The sequence below is a fragment of the Bombina bombina genome, chromosome 4 (assembly GCF_027579735.1).
Source record: "Bombina bombina isolate aBomBom1 chromosome 4, aBomBom1.pri, whole genome shotgun sequence".
Lineage (NCBI taxonomy): Eukaryota > Metazoa > Chordata > Amphibia > Anura > Bombinatoridae > Bombina > Bombina bombina.
In genome coordinates this window covers 608,657,757-608,672,609 of record NC_069502.1, presented here as the reverse complement: position 1 = coordinate 608,672,609, position 14,853 = coordinate 608,657,757, and the positions used below count along the sequence as shown (strand labels likewise).

Below are 14,853 nucleotides of genomic sequence, written 5' to 3'. Positions count from 1 at the left end.
ATGCAATTAAAAAATAAACAACCTTAACAATGTACTTCAGTTATCAAAACGGCTATGTTGTCTTAGTTAAAGTGAAGGTAAAGTTTCACATATTACACTTTTGACTCTGTAAATACTGAGAAAATAAATGGGACTTTAAGTCATGAAAATCTTCTAATCGCAATATGTACTTATTAGCGTTTCTTGATCCGATTCCTTTCGCTTTTAAAACAACCCGTTTTTTTTTTTTTTTCATAATACGGGTCACGTTTTCTGACTCTCCAATTGAAACACTGGCTGTTAGGCGGCCGTCATATGACGTCACCGCCTTATTGTCCTATATGCGCATGCGTGGCCTTCACTTCCCTTCCTTTCTTCTCCCAGCTCGTAAGATTTTTTGTTTCACGCAGGCGCAAATCGAATGTTCGGCGTAAGCTGCGCATGCGCAATTGAGCCGTAAATCGGGAACGCGCTTTGTAAGTACGTACAGAGGGACCGCTCTGTACGTAATGTATTGAAAATTCAGGAAATGAAAGGAGGGAGGAGCGAAGAACGGCGGAGAGTGTAAATATAAACGTTATAAAATACAATAATATATATACACAATGATGAAAAAAAAAGTTAGCGATCAGAGTGTATACTAGATGAATAATAGAATACAGGCATCAAAGAAGCCAAACTTTACCTTCACTTTAAAGGGACACAGAACCAAAATTGTCTTTCACGATTCAGATAGAGCATGCAATTTTAAGCAACTTTCTAATTCCCTCCTATTATCAAATTTGCTTCATTCTCTTGGTATCTTTATTTGAAAAGCAAGAATGTAAGTTTAGATGCCAGCCCATTTTTGGTGAACAACCTGGGTTGTCCTTGCTGATTGTACAGAACCAAATAAAAAAAGTGCTGTCCATGGTCTGAACCAAAAATTGGCTGTCTCCTTAGCTTAGATGCCTTCTTTTTCAAATAAAGATAGCAAGAGAATGAAGAAAAATGTATATTAGAAGTAAATTAGAAAGTTGCTTAAAATTGCATGCTCTATCTGAACCATGAAAGAAAAAATTAAGTTTAGTGAATGTTTTGTCCTTTTAACTATATCATTCTTGCAGCTCCTGAGTGTTAAAATTGCATGCTTTAATTAGAGCATGCAATTTGTTTCTACTATACTATCCCTTTAAATATTTGCTTGAAACTTCCATCTATTGTGGACTCGCACATTGGCATATTAAAAGCATAATGATGTTTTAGTTTTAATACCTTACCCGCCCCGATATTGACATATCCAGAAACTAGCTATGTGTATACGAATACCTGGAAACATACTTATCTTTAGATTTCCATGCCACTGTGCCACAATCTAGCAAATGATTTCATTGCAATTTTTTTTTTTTTTTTAAAAAAAGGTAAACTTTCTCTGAGGATTCCTGTCCACTCACCTTTCGCATCTACTGTATTTCCCCGTCATTTTTTTCCTCAACCGTTTGTTAGAAATAATCCTTCCCTGACATACAGATCACACGTGTTTCTACTATTAGGAAACTACACAACTCTCACATTTCTATTGATTTGAGCGTCCCGCACGCCACCTCTCAAGTAGATCTCCCTCTACCATGTGATTACACGTGTCACATGACTACGATGACATCACGGGTCCTTTAGCGGTGTGGGAACTGACTGCTACCAAATCAGGAAGTGTTATGGTACCTGTAGAACAACGTGAGTACAGAGTGGAAAGAGCAAACATTGACTAATACCTTATAGCCCAGTGAAAGTCTATAACAGGCGCGTATCTGGTGGCAGGTGGCCAGCTACTAATGCTCATGTGAGTACATAATTATGATATATGTTACACGTGTGTCACCCTTGTAGAATGACCAATGACATTGCTTCCACTTGTAGGAAACTACAGTACTCAGGCTTAAATTGGCAAACTTTGAATAGAGAAGTGTTTATAAAGTCCTCGGGTTTCCTCGTAAATGCTGCTCTAATACCCGGGATTGGATAGAATATTTCTCTGACAGTATTATAGTACCAGGATACTAATGGATACACAGTAGGAAACTCTCAGCCTACATATTTGTATACATTTCTGCAGGTTTTGATACATGTGTAACAGTTTACTATACTCGGCGATTTAAAGGTTATTCCATTCAAAATAAAAATGCACATAGATTAATTACATCTTTGAATATGTGCAATATAAATGTGTAATATACATGTATTGGCAAAAATACTTCTAGTTAAAGTTATTGCTGGTTTAATGTTATTAACATTTTTCTCTGCACGTTCATCTGAGACATAGTTAGACATTCTCAGTGCAAACAGCTTTAAAGCAACAGCTCATACCATGCTCACAGAGTCTTAAAATGACTGGGACACACACACTAATCACATTCTTACAGAAAGAAACCACAACATACAAAAGTACACACGGTTTAAAGGGACAGCTCACATCATTCTCACCTAGCCCCAAATGGCTTAAATGGATAGTTCATGGTACATGCACCCTTAAGAAATGGCTTAAGGCGTCCATACACAACTATGAACTGTCCCTCTTATGTCTGTGTGTATGTTTCATAAGTCAGACTTTTAAGGATGTATGTAAGCTATACCTTTAACGCTGTATGCACTCTGTGTGGGTGTTCGTAACTGCACTATTAAGACAGTATGATTGTGGTGTGAGCTGTCCCTTTAAGAAAGCATTGCTATAAGGCTGTGTGCAAAGTTATGCATGCAATAGGGTTGCCACCTCAGCCATGTTTTCTTGGACACTTATGAGTTACACATGCTGCAGGGGGTGCAGGGAGGAACATGTATTGTATTTCTGGACAGCACTATTTATATTCCTCCCTGCACACCCTGCAGCATGTATAACTTCTAAGTGTTCTGTATTTTAAGGGACAGGTGGCAACCCTAGCATGCAAGTATACTGTGGTCTATCCCTTTAAGACTGCATGTGATCTGAGTTGTACCTTTAATGGCTGTATAGGTTGTGTGTGCCTATGCCTTTGTGTGTGTTGAGTTGTACGTGCATTGTGTATGTGTGAGCCTGCTGCGTTAAAACTGAACTTAGGCTTTGTGTGTGATGTCCCTTTAAGACTTTAAGCGCGTGCAAGATTTTGTGGTGCACATACTATGATCTGTCCCTTTAAGACTGTGAGAGTGGTGTGAGTTGCTCCTTTAATGTCTGTGTGCGCCTGTGATCTAAGTTTTCTCTTTGTAAAGCTGTGTGAGTATGTGTACCTGTACCTTTAAGACTGTGGGCATTCATACTGTTATTTGTGCATGTGGTGAAAGTTGTACCTTTAATGGCTGTGTATGTTGAGTATGCACGCCTGTTTCTTTAAGACTAAGCATTCCTTTTAGTCTGTGAGATGTGTGGGCCTTTCCCATTTTGACTTAGAGAGCAAGGCTGTGTTTTGTGCACATACTGTGATCTGTACGTGAGGTGTGACTGTGTGTGTTGTCCCTTTAAAGGCTTTGTAGGTTGTGTGTACACGCCTGTCCCTTTAAAGGGATAGTAAACCCCAACATTTTCTTTTATTGTTCAGATAGAACATACCATTTTAAACAACTTTCCAATTTACTTCTATTATAAAATTTGCTTCATTATCTTGTTATCCTTTGCTGAAGAAACAGCATTGCACAACTGGCAGCTAGCTGAACACATCTAGTTAACCAATCACAAGAGACAAATAGCAGCAGCCTCCACTGGTTTATGATATGTGCGTATTTATTTTTTACAAGGGATACCAAGAGAACAAAGCAAATTTGAAAATAGAATTGAATTTAAAAGTGTCTTAAAATTACATGCTCTATCTGAATCTTGCAAGTTTAGTTTTGACTTTCCTATCCCTTTAAGACTGAGCATCCCTTTAAGGATGTGTGTGTTGTTTGTGCCTGTCCCTTGAAGACTGTTAGTTAGGTTAGTTGTACATTAATTGTCTGTGTGTTCCTGCCCCTTTAATACTGTTTTGTGTTCTTATCCCTTTATGACTTTGAGTGTGTGCAGGGTTGTGTATGTGTGTGCATACTGTGATATATCCCTTTCAGACTGTGTGTGTGGTGGAAGTTGTCCCTGTCTGGCACGTCCTCTGGGGTATCAAGCGCTGGAAGCAATCGCATTGCAGTGATGCCTCGATATTGAGGCATCGTGCAACACCCTTTGATAAGCAACCAATGCAGAAGAGGGCCACTCTTTGACCCTCTCTGCATCGGCCAGCGATGGTGCCTATCCTTAGTGGTGTGGGAGGGATAGGAGGGAGGCGGGTGGGCGGCCCATCGCTGGAGGAGGCAGTAGAAGGTGTGCGAGGGGAGGGAGGGGATGGGAGCGGGTGGGACTGCTACGCTACAGAAGTTAGTGAGTGGGAAGGAGGGGGAGGGTGATAGTGTTTTGGTAAAGGGACCTGGGAGGGGGAGGGAAATGAGGGGGGCAGCTACACTACAGAAAAAATAGGTTATTTCATTTTTTTTTTTTTTTTAAAAAAAAGCCTAATTTCCTGCAAACTGGGTACTGGCAGACAGCTGCCAGTACCTAACATGGTAGCTAATTGGTAGAGGGGAGAGGGTTAAAGAGCTGTTTGGGGACTCAGAGAGGTTGGGTGGTAAGGGGGGATTCTATTCTGCAGAAAATATATAATAAAAAAAAGCAACTTGTATTTTTATACTGACAGACCCTTGGGGGTGGGGGAGGGAAGAGAGCTGTTTGAGAGGGGTCAGGGAAGGATCAGGGGGTGGGATGTGTCAGGTGAGAGACTGATCTTTACACTGAAGCTAAAATAAATGTGCCACGGCAAAAAAAAAAAGATTGAAAATCTCTGCATTAGGAGTATTATTGAATAATAAGCCATGGACTCACCATATCTTAGGAAAGAAATTAAAGGGATATTGAACCCAAATGTTTTCTTTCTTGATTCAGAAAGAGCATGCATATTTAAGAAACTTTCTAATTTATGCCTATTATAATTTTTTTCTTCGTATCTTTATTTAAAAAAAGCATGAATGTAAGCATAGGAGCCAGCCCATTTTGGTTCAGCACCCTGGATAGCACTTGCTGATTGGTGGCTACATTTAAGCACCAATCAGCAGGCGCTACCCAGGTGCTGAACCAAAGATGGGCCGATTCGTAAGCTTACATGCCTGCTTTTTCAAATAAAAATACCAAGAGAACGAAGACAAATTGATAATAGGAGTAAATTAGAAAGTTACTTAAAGGGACACTGAACCCAAATTTTTTCTTTCGTGATTCGGATAGAGCATGCAATTTTAAGCAACCTTCTAATTTTCTCCTATTATCAATTTGTCTTGGTTCTCTTGCTATCTTTATTTCAAAAAGAAGGCATCTAAGCTTTTCTTTATGGTTCAGACCTCTGAACAGCACTTTTTTTATTGGTGTATGAATTTATCCACCAATCAGCAAGAACAACCCAGGTAAAATGGGCTGGCATCTAAACTTACATTCTTGCATTTCAAATAAAGATACCAAGAGAATAAAGAAAATTAGATAATAGGAGTAAATTAGAAAGTTGCTTAAAATTTCATGCTCTATCTGAATCATGAATGAAATAATTTGGGTTCAGTGTCCCTTTAAAATGGCATGCTCTATATGAATCATGAAAGAAAAAATTTGGGTTCAGTATCCCTTTAAAGGGCCACTGTAAGTAAATATTTTCTATGCCTGTTACTAACTAACTACCCCAAATACGCTTTTTATCAATAGCATTTCATTAACATATCTCTATCGTATATCAGAAATCTTGTCTGCAAATTTAATTGTTTTCCAAACCCACTCCGTGGGTATCCTTTGCTCTGTACCAATCCGTTTACAATACCTAGGTTTCAAAATGGTGCTTTAAACACAAAGTTATTGGTTTAAGTATTTTCAACATGCAGTGCTGAAAATAGTGGGCAGGATAACGTGACATCATCGGTGAATAAAAGATATAACTTTTAGAACGTTATGAAACTTCGTTTTGGAGAAAATATAGGTCAGTAGGTTTTAATTAATGTTTATTAGCTTTAATATGTTAGTTGTTTAGCTTAAAAATTATAACAGAAAGTAATCCTTTAACAACCAAGGACTGGTACGTCCTCTGGGGTTTTAAGCGCTAGAAGCGAACGTGATCGCTTCCAGACGCTTTCAGTGTATTGCAGCAATGCCTCAATATTGTGGCCCTCTCTGCACCGGGCAGCGATGGTGCCGATCGTTGGTGGCGTGGGAGGGATACGAAGGAGGCAGGTGGGCGGCCCATCACCAGTACCCAAGATGGCGGCAAATAGGTAGACAGGGAGGGTTAAAGAGCTGTTTGGGGGAGGGGGAATCAGGGAAGTTGAGGGCTAAGAGGGGATCCAACACTTAAGAATATATATATATGTGTGTGTGTATATATATATATATATATATATATAATGGTGGTGACAATTATATGGTGGGGGAGGGAAGAGAGATGTTTGAGGGGGGTCAGGGAGGGATCAGGGGGTGGACTGATCTCTACACTAAAGCTAAAATGAACCCTACAAGCTACCTATTTAACCCCTTCACTGCTGGGCATAAAACAAGAGTGGTGCACAGCGGTATTAAGCAATCTTCTAATTGCCAAAAATCAATGCCAAAGCCATATATGTCAGCTATTTCTGAACAAAAGGGATCACAGAGAAGCATTTACAACCATTTGTGCCATGATTGCACAAGCTGTTTGTAAATAATTTCAGTGAGAAACCTAAAATTATGAAAAAGTTAACAATTTTTTTTTATTTGATCGCATTTGGCGGTGAACTGGTGGCAAGAAATATACCAAAATGGGCCTATCAATACTTTGGGTTGTCTATTAAAAAAATATATACATGTGAAGGGTTATTCAGGGATTCCTGACAGATATCAGTGTTCCAATGTAACTTTTGATAATTTTGAAAGAAAAAAAATGGTTTGGAAATAGCAAAGTGCTACTTGTACTTATTGCCCTATAACTTACAAAACAAGAACACGTAAACATTGGGTATTTCTAAACTCAGGACAATTTTTTTTTTTTTTTTTTATAGTAAATGATATGATATGATATGATGAAAATAATGGTATCTTTAGAAAGTCCATTTAATGGCGAGAAAAAAGGTATATAATATGTGTGGGTACAGTAAATGAGTAGGAGGAAAATTATAGCGAAACACAAACAGCAGAAATGTAAAAACAGCCCTGGCCCTTAACGGTAAGAAAATTGAAAAATGGTCTGGTCACTAAGGGGTTAAAGGATTTGTGTGTGTGTGTGTGTGCCTGTCCCTTTAAGACTTTTAGGGCTTTTGAGGCTGTGTGTGCATACTGTGATCTGTCCCTTTAAGACTGTGCGTGTGATGAGAGTTGTCCTTTAAAGTCTGTGTGGTTGAGTGTGCCCTTTAAGATGGTGTGAGCATGCAGTGAGTTGTACATTTAAGGTTGTGCTGTGTGAATATTATTTTTTCTGCACTGTTTGCCTATAGTACAGTAAGTACTGGCAAGGCCACTTTAACCCTTTCCCATCTGGACTAAATTGTCTACATCGGAACTAAGTTCTGATGTAAACAAATTGAAATCACTCGATCGTTCATGTGATTGCGTGATTTCAATGATGGGATCGGGTCAAGGGGAGTGCCTATGACACTAGGCATGCCCTCCAGCCCAGGATCCTATTTACCAACAGCTAGGATGTTCTATGCCGTCCTAACGGTGCTAAAACCCAGCGCAGTTAGGACGGTATGGAACGTCCTAACAACAGGAAAGGGTTTAGGGGACAGTCTACTCCAGATTTTTTATTGTTTAAAAAAGATAGATAATCTTTTTTATTACCTATTCCTCAGTTTTGTATAACCAACACGATTATATTAATACATTTTTTACCTTGTCTCTAATCCTCTGCAGACTGCACCTTATTTCAGTTCTTTTGACAGACTTGCATTTTAGCCAATCAGTGCCCTCTCATAAGTAACTCAACGGGCATGAGCACAATGTTATCCATATGACACACATGAACTGATGCCCTCTAGCCGTGAAAAAAAATGAAATGCATTGAGATAAGAGACGGCCTTCAAGGACTAAGAAATTGGCATATTAGCCTACCTAGGTTTAACTTTCAACTAAGAATAACAATAATACAAAGCAAGTTTGATGATAAAAGTGAATTGAAAAGTTGTTTAAAATTGCATGCTCTATCTGAATCATGAAAGTTTAATTTTGACTAGACTGTCCCTTTAAGTCTCTGATTAAAGAAAACAGTTACACATGTATAAAAGCCTGCAGGGATATATACAAATATGTAGACTGAGGGTTTCATATAATCATTCCATGTAAGTGAGCCAAGCTCATGTGTAAGTGTTGGCTGAGGAAAGTCTCTTTCTCTTTTTCTCTTTCTCTTTTTCTCTTTCTCTTTTTCTCTTTCTCTTTTTCTCTTTCTCTTTTTCTCTTTCTCTTTTTCTCTTTCTCTTTTTCTCTTACTCTTTTTCTCTTACTCTTTTTCTCTTTCTCTTTCTCTTTTTCTCTTTCTCTCCTTTTCTCTTTCTCCTCGTATACTCATCATGCACTCCCACAATTCTTCACAATTTCCTTGCATTCTATCCATTCCTCTCCCTTGCTTGTTCACCATCTCTTGTACTTCATTGTAGTCCTCTCCCTCACACATAAAGTTAGGTTGTTATATTCCAAACTTGAACCCCAGCCCTACTGCTATACAGCTTTGATCTTTCATGCTTTCTTCTGTCATGCACCTTGGTCTAAGAAGAATCTTCATGACTGCTAAACAGCACTGCACATTCCATCTGTTCAGAAAAAAATAAATTGGGAGAATTTCGCCCTTGCATAGGGGATTTGCCGCATACATTTCTGAAGTAATGTAAAATTGATATTTGTGCATCTGCGATACCAAATTTGGTAGAACATTTCTGCGTAATGTTTTGGTTTTTAAAATATTTTTTTTAAGCATAAATTTCATGGTAAGTTTTATTGTACTTACTGCAATTAGCTGCATATCATGGCTTGGTTCCCGGCCTAGCAGTAGTCACAATCACAAAGCTTACTTCTTTCCTATTTGCATTCAGTGCTTTTTACATAAAAATGCTGTCCTGTATTATTTGGGGGTACTTCTATTACTTGAAAAAAGGCATGATGTTGGGTGTCTGTTAAATAGCTTTAAAGGGGGACAACTCTTTGAGTTCATCTGAGGAGAGTTGGCATGGAAATTATTTATTTAATAAGATTTTACTTTCTTTTTTAGTTAAATCACTAACCTTACTCAGTTTGTTTTTTCTTCATTCATAAAATACTTAAAATTACAATATGACTGCACTACAAATATAGGTCAATCTGTTTTTATATTGTAACCGTTGTAACGTAACATAAGCATACATGCTCAGATAAAGGTTATGTAATATTTGTGAGTTAGTGTGTGTGTGAGAGAGAGAGAGAGAGAGAGAGAGAGAGAGAGAGAGAGAGAGAAAAGTGTGTGTGAGAGAGAAGTGTGTGTGAGAGAGAGAAAAGTGCTGTGAGAGAGAAGTGGTGTGGGTGTGTGAGAGAGAGAAGTGGTGGGTGTGTGAGAGAGAGAAGTGGTGTGTGTGTGAGAGAGAGAAGTGGTGTGTGTGTGTGAGAGAGAGAAGTGGTGTGTGTGTGTGAGAGAGAGAAGTGGTGTGTGTGTGAGAGAGAGAGAGAAGTGGTGTGTGTGTGAGAGAGAGAGAGAAGTGGTGTGTGTGTGAGAGAGAGAGAAGTGGTGTGTGTGTGAGAGAGAGAGAAGTGGTGTGTGTGTGAGAGAGAGAGAAGTGGTGTGTGTGTGAGAGAGAGAGAAGTGGTGTGTGTGTGTGAGAGAGAGAAGTGGTGTGTGTGTGAGAGAGAGAGAAGTGGTGTGTGTGTGAGAGAGAGAGAAGTGGTGTGTGTGTGAGAGAGAGAGAAGTGGTGTGTGTGTGAGAGAGAGAGAAGTGGTGTGTGTGTGAGAGAGAGAGAAGTGGTGTGTGTGTGAGAGAGAGAGAAGTGGTGTGTGTGTGAGAGAGAGAGAAGTGGTGTGTGTGTGTGTGAGAGAGAGAAGTGGTGTGTGTGTGTGTGAGAGAGAGAAGTGGTGTGTGTGTGTGTGAGAGAGAGAAGTGGTGTGTGTGTGTGTGAGAGAGAGAGAAGTGGTGTGTGTGTGAGAGAGAGAGAAGTGGTGTGTGTGTGAGAGAGAGAGAAGTGGTGTGTGTGTGAGAGAGAGAGAAGTGGTGTGTGTGTGAGAGAGAGAGAAGTGGTGTGTGTGTGTGTGAGAGAGAGAAGTGGTGTGTGTGTGTGAGAGAGAGAAGTGGTGTGTGTGTGTGAGAGAGAGAGAGAGAGAGAGAGAAGTGTGTGTGAGAGAGAGAGAGAGAAGTGTGTGTGAGAGAGAGAGAGAGAGAGAGAGAGAGAGAAGTGTGTGTGAGAGAGAGAAGTGTGTGAGAGTGTGTGCACGATCACGGGATTTTAATTTGTCTACATTGGAACGTTTGGATGTAGTCATGAAAGGGTTAACAAAAATAATATTGTTTTTTTTTGTCCTCACAAAAATACTATTATTTTGATTACAACTGAAAAAAAGCTTGTATTGTATCTTTATATTTAAAACTTTAAACCTCTGTTAAGAAATAAACAAACAAAATATATGTCCCTTTAAAGTCACTGCGCTGTAAACAGTGTAATCAGTTCTTGTTTGATATTTATGTTATCGTGAATGGATGTGAAATTTTATATATATATATTTTTTAATATTATAATACATTTAAGTGTTTCATAGATTAGTCTGGGCGTGCTTAATGACATTCCAAAATTAGATACAATTTTAATTTAGGATACAGCGCAGCATTTAACCTATTACTTGTATTTCTTGAAATATGTTAGTGAGTTGTTCCAGTACTTGGGCATGGGTTAAACAGAATTATATTTACCAAATAAATATTTTTGAGGTATAAAAATTGTTATATGTTAAACTCTATTGCTAATTTTTGTAAAAAATGTTTTTTTTTTTGTTCTTTTAGACCTGTGGCACGTAGTCAACATGTCTTTGATCCAGTACGGTCTACGATCTGCAAGATGTCTTAGATATTCACCCTGTAGAGCAAGTTCCTACTGTGCAAATAGGAGATTCAGTCTCTTCTCTGGTTCCTCTACAGCGCCACAATGGAGCAAAGTAGTTTCAGATGCAGAGAAAATTGTGGGTTATCCGACTTCCTTCATGAGTCTTCGCTGCCTACTGAGTGATGAGCTGAGCAATATTGCTATGCAAGTCAGGAAGTTGGTTGGAACCAAACATCCATTACTTAACACAGCCAGGTACTGCTATATAATAATGTAGGGGGAAGATAAAGTAACTTGAGGAACCCCAGCACATTAAAGTGATGGTAAATTTCAGACTTTAAAGGGACACTGAACCCAATTTTTTTTCTTTCGGGATTCAGATAGAGCATGACATTTTAAGCAACTCTCTAATTTACTCCTATTATCAAATGTTCTTCATTCTCTTGGTATCTTAATTTAAAATGCAAGAATGTAAGTTTAGATGACAGCCCATTTTTGGTGAACAACCTGGGTTGTTCTTGCTGATTGGTGGATAAAATCATCCACCAATAAAAAAGTGCTGTCCAGCGTCTGAACAAAAAAAAGCTTAGATGCCTTCTTTTTCAAATAAAGATAGCAAGAGAACGGAGAAAAAAATGATAATAGCAGTAAATTAGAAGGTTGCTTAAAATTGCATGCTCTATCTGAATCATGAAAGAAAACATTTGGGTTCAGTGTCCCTTTAAGAATGTTGCATAGAATAATATTTTAGTGTACAAGCAAAATCACATTCATATTTAAAAAAAAAAAAAGAATAATTTATACAGGTATATATATTTTATAATAAAAGATTTAGAATCCTATTTAGTATCTTCTGTTCCTCCGCCCTCCTTCATTTCCTCTTTTGTCGGGGCTGTAATATAGAGAGCAGTCCCACCCACTCTCTACATAGGCTTACTAAAGGCTTTCAAAGGGCTGGACTTTGACACACACTGAATGGATGTTCATTGGAAATGCCTTAAAAAAAAAAAAAAAAGAGTTCATCCCAGTGGGCCGACATAACATTGTAATAGAAGTATTCCTATTGAAAACTATTTAACTCTTTAACAGAAAGACATAAAAAAGTACACATACTTTTTTAATGGCAAAGATTACATATATGGTATTTGATTAACTAAAGTTTACCATCACTTTGCACTGCTGCACTCTGCAGCATATTTAGTTAATAAACACTAATAAAGTATGGGGTATTGTCCATTGTAAACACCATGTTGCAATAAGTCAGTGTGATGCTGTATTTAAATGATAGTGTTACTGCTGATAATGACATATTTCTGTGGTCCTTGGTCATGCAAACCTATTCATTTTAATTATGTTTTATATGGACGCAATTAGGCAGCTGTTGATTGACTTATGTGAAAGATTTATATTTGTTTTACAATAAGGTTAGAGATTTCTCTTTAGTAAGATAAATTATTTGAGTACATTTTTAATTTATTATCATTGTTCTTGTTGTTTCTTTGTAGAGTGCTTCCAAATTTCACATATTTGGGCTCATTTTTTTGCTGTCGAAAATAAGAATACAGTAAAGTAACATAAATTTAGCCTGAGTGTAATAATCTATATTAAAGGGACATAAAACCCAAGAACTTTTTCATGATTCAGATAGAAAATACAATTTTAAACAACTTTCCAATTTACTTAAATTATCAAATTTTCTTCATATTCTTGTTATTCTTTATTGAAAAGCAGGAAGGCAAGTTCAAGAGTGTGCACGCGTCTGCAGCAGTTTTGCAACAATGTAATACAAGGCACTAGATGGCAGCACTAATTCCTGTCATGTAGTACTGCAAACATGTGCACTCTACCTATCTGGATATCTCTTTAACAAAGAATAACTTGAGAACGACACAAATTTAATAATAGAAGTAAATTGGAAACTTTTTAAAAATGAATTCTCTATCTGAATCATGAAAGAATATTTTGGGTTTGATGTCCCTTTAATTCTAACTATTCTGCAGACTTCAGACCTAACAATGCTATATTCCACATAGTCATTGGTTGAAGGCTGTAATGAGGCATCTATATCTGCCCTAGGTAACATGGCAGCTCCCATTGCTTTATAGACACTTTTGTTTGTTTTTCAATATTTAAACGGCTAATATAATTAAAAAAAATACATCTGCATATTATTTAATAATTTTAATTTAATTTGCTCGGAATGCAACATTCTATTTAACCTTTATTTAGAAGACATTTGCATTTGTTTTTTGATGAATGTAAAAATATTCATTGCATTTGGAAATGATAAACAAACAGGCCTTATAACAAAAAAGAAAAATAGAATCCATGTGATTAATTTGTGTGGTTAAAATTGTTACTTTAAAGGTGGAAAAGTTGTTTTTGCAGGAAGGAAAGGGTTAAAAAAGTTGATTGATAATGGTGACTGTAAGCAAATAAGTATGTAAGCATTACTTTTGCTCTTTGCCAGTCGCACCACATTTAATAAATAATAATAATATGTTTTGGCTGTTACTGGCTTGTAGGAATAGCACTAGCTACTACTTTAAAGTTATTGATGTTTAAGCTGATGTCCAACTGATCTGCCCTGAAGACGTTTCCCATAGAAAATAGCGAACAAATTCATTTCAAACAACCCTGTTAACGAATATCGGATGATTTTTTAAAAAATTTTGTTTTAGATTATTCGTCCCAAATTATTATTTTTTGTCTGTGCACGTGTCTATTATTGCTCTATTTCATTTGGCTTCAGATTAATACGTATTCGTCTGAATTTTGACCCATTTGTCTATTTATCCGCATAATGACTAGATGAACAGACTGGGGACCAAAATGGGCGAGTAACAAAATGTTTCATGTTTATTAGTTGCATTTGTTTTGTTTTTTGATTTGCAATTTTGGTGCAAAAAACAAAACAAAAAGGGGACAGAGAGCAAAGGAAAGGGGAAAAGAGCAGACATTTGACAAATCAGCTCATTTGTTTGCAGTGAGGAACAGGGGGTCTGATTATTCATGTGTACAACTTCCCCTGTCCAATCGTCACAGAGCATTACTAAATGAGCGATGCGAAGGACAGCAAGTCGGACATTAAACACCAAACAGACTTGGCTAATACACTTTTAACTTAGCATAAGGAGGTGAAACAAACAGCCATCTTTAATCACTTTTCACAGATTTTGGACAGTGCAGTTGTGTGTGATTCTCTGTCAGCTATTTCTCATTGTATATGCTGTTTTTTTCTTCTTGGAAAAACCACCCTTTGTGGGCAGAATCTGATTATACTGCATTATTTTTTCACTCTGGGAAGCAGAGATTTGTCATTTTTCTTTACTAGTTTAGTGTTAACGAGTTGTAATCTTTATATATTGCAGTGGGGGCATTGCTGGGACTGGTAGGGATCCTGCCTTTGGGCAAGATTCCGAGTGGCGTGCTAACTTATTGTGACTCTCTGCGTGCATAGGAAGTAAAGCGCATATTACAAAATGGACCTCAAATTAATTTAACGCATGTCGTGATAACGCAACCTCAGAGCTCTGGTTAAAAATATGAGGTCTCAGGTTTTATAAAAAAAAGGAAGGCAAAGGGCTTTAACATAGAGATACATACATACATACATACATACATATATACATAGTTACATACATACATACATATCTAAATTGGAGCCCTATGCAGTTAAGTAGCTTATTTAATAAAGTGTTTAACTGTGTTTGTACTGTAAATATTTCACATTCTAATGTTCTTCACATAGCAGAATATGTTCTAAGTAAGGGAGGCAAAGGCAGAACAAGAGAAGTGCAAATTGTGCGTCAAAAAAGTTAGCTGTGGGAGGGTGTTTGGGTCATCTCGCC

The 14,853-nt window shown here is 37.6% G+C and overlaps 1 protein-coding gene across 2 annotated transcripts in view; it reads left to right on the top strand.

Annotated features, from left to right (window-relative positions):
• The first annotated feature begins 1,608 nt into the window (after positions 1-1,608).
• PDSS2 (decaprenyl diphosphate synthase subunit 2) overlaps positions 1,609-14,853 on the top strand; it is a 632,456-nt gene continuing 619,211 nt past the window's right edge. The window contains exons 1-2 of one of the 2 annotated variants that reach the window (XM_053710597.1): positions 1,609-1,692; positions 10,963-11,257. In XM_053710597.1, the coding sequence (XP_053566572.1) occupies positions 1,674-1,692; positions 10,963-11,257 (314 nt within the window). In that variant the 5' untranslated portion in view covers positions 1,609-1,673. Of the gene's footprint in view, positions 1,799-10,962; positions 11,258-14,853 lie in introns of both variants that reach the window. The other variant, XM_053710598.1, reaches the window with a different exon arrangement.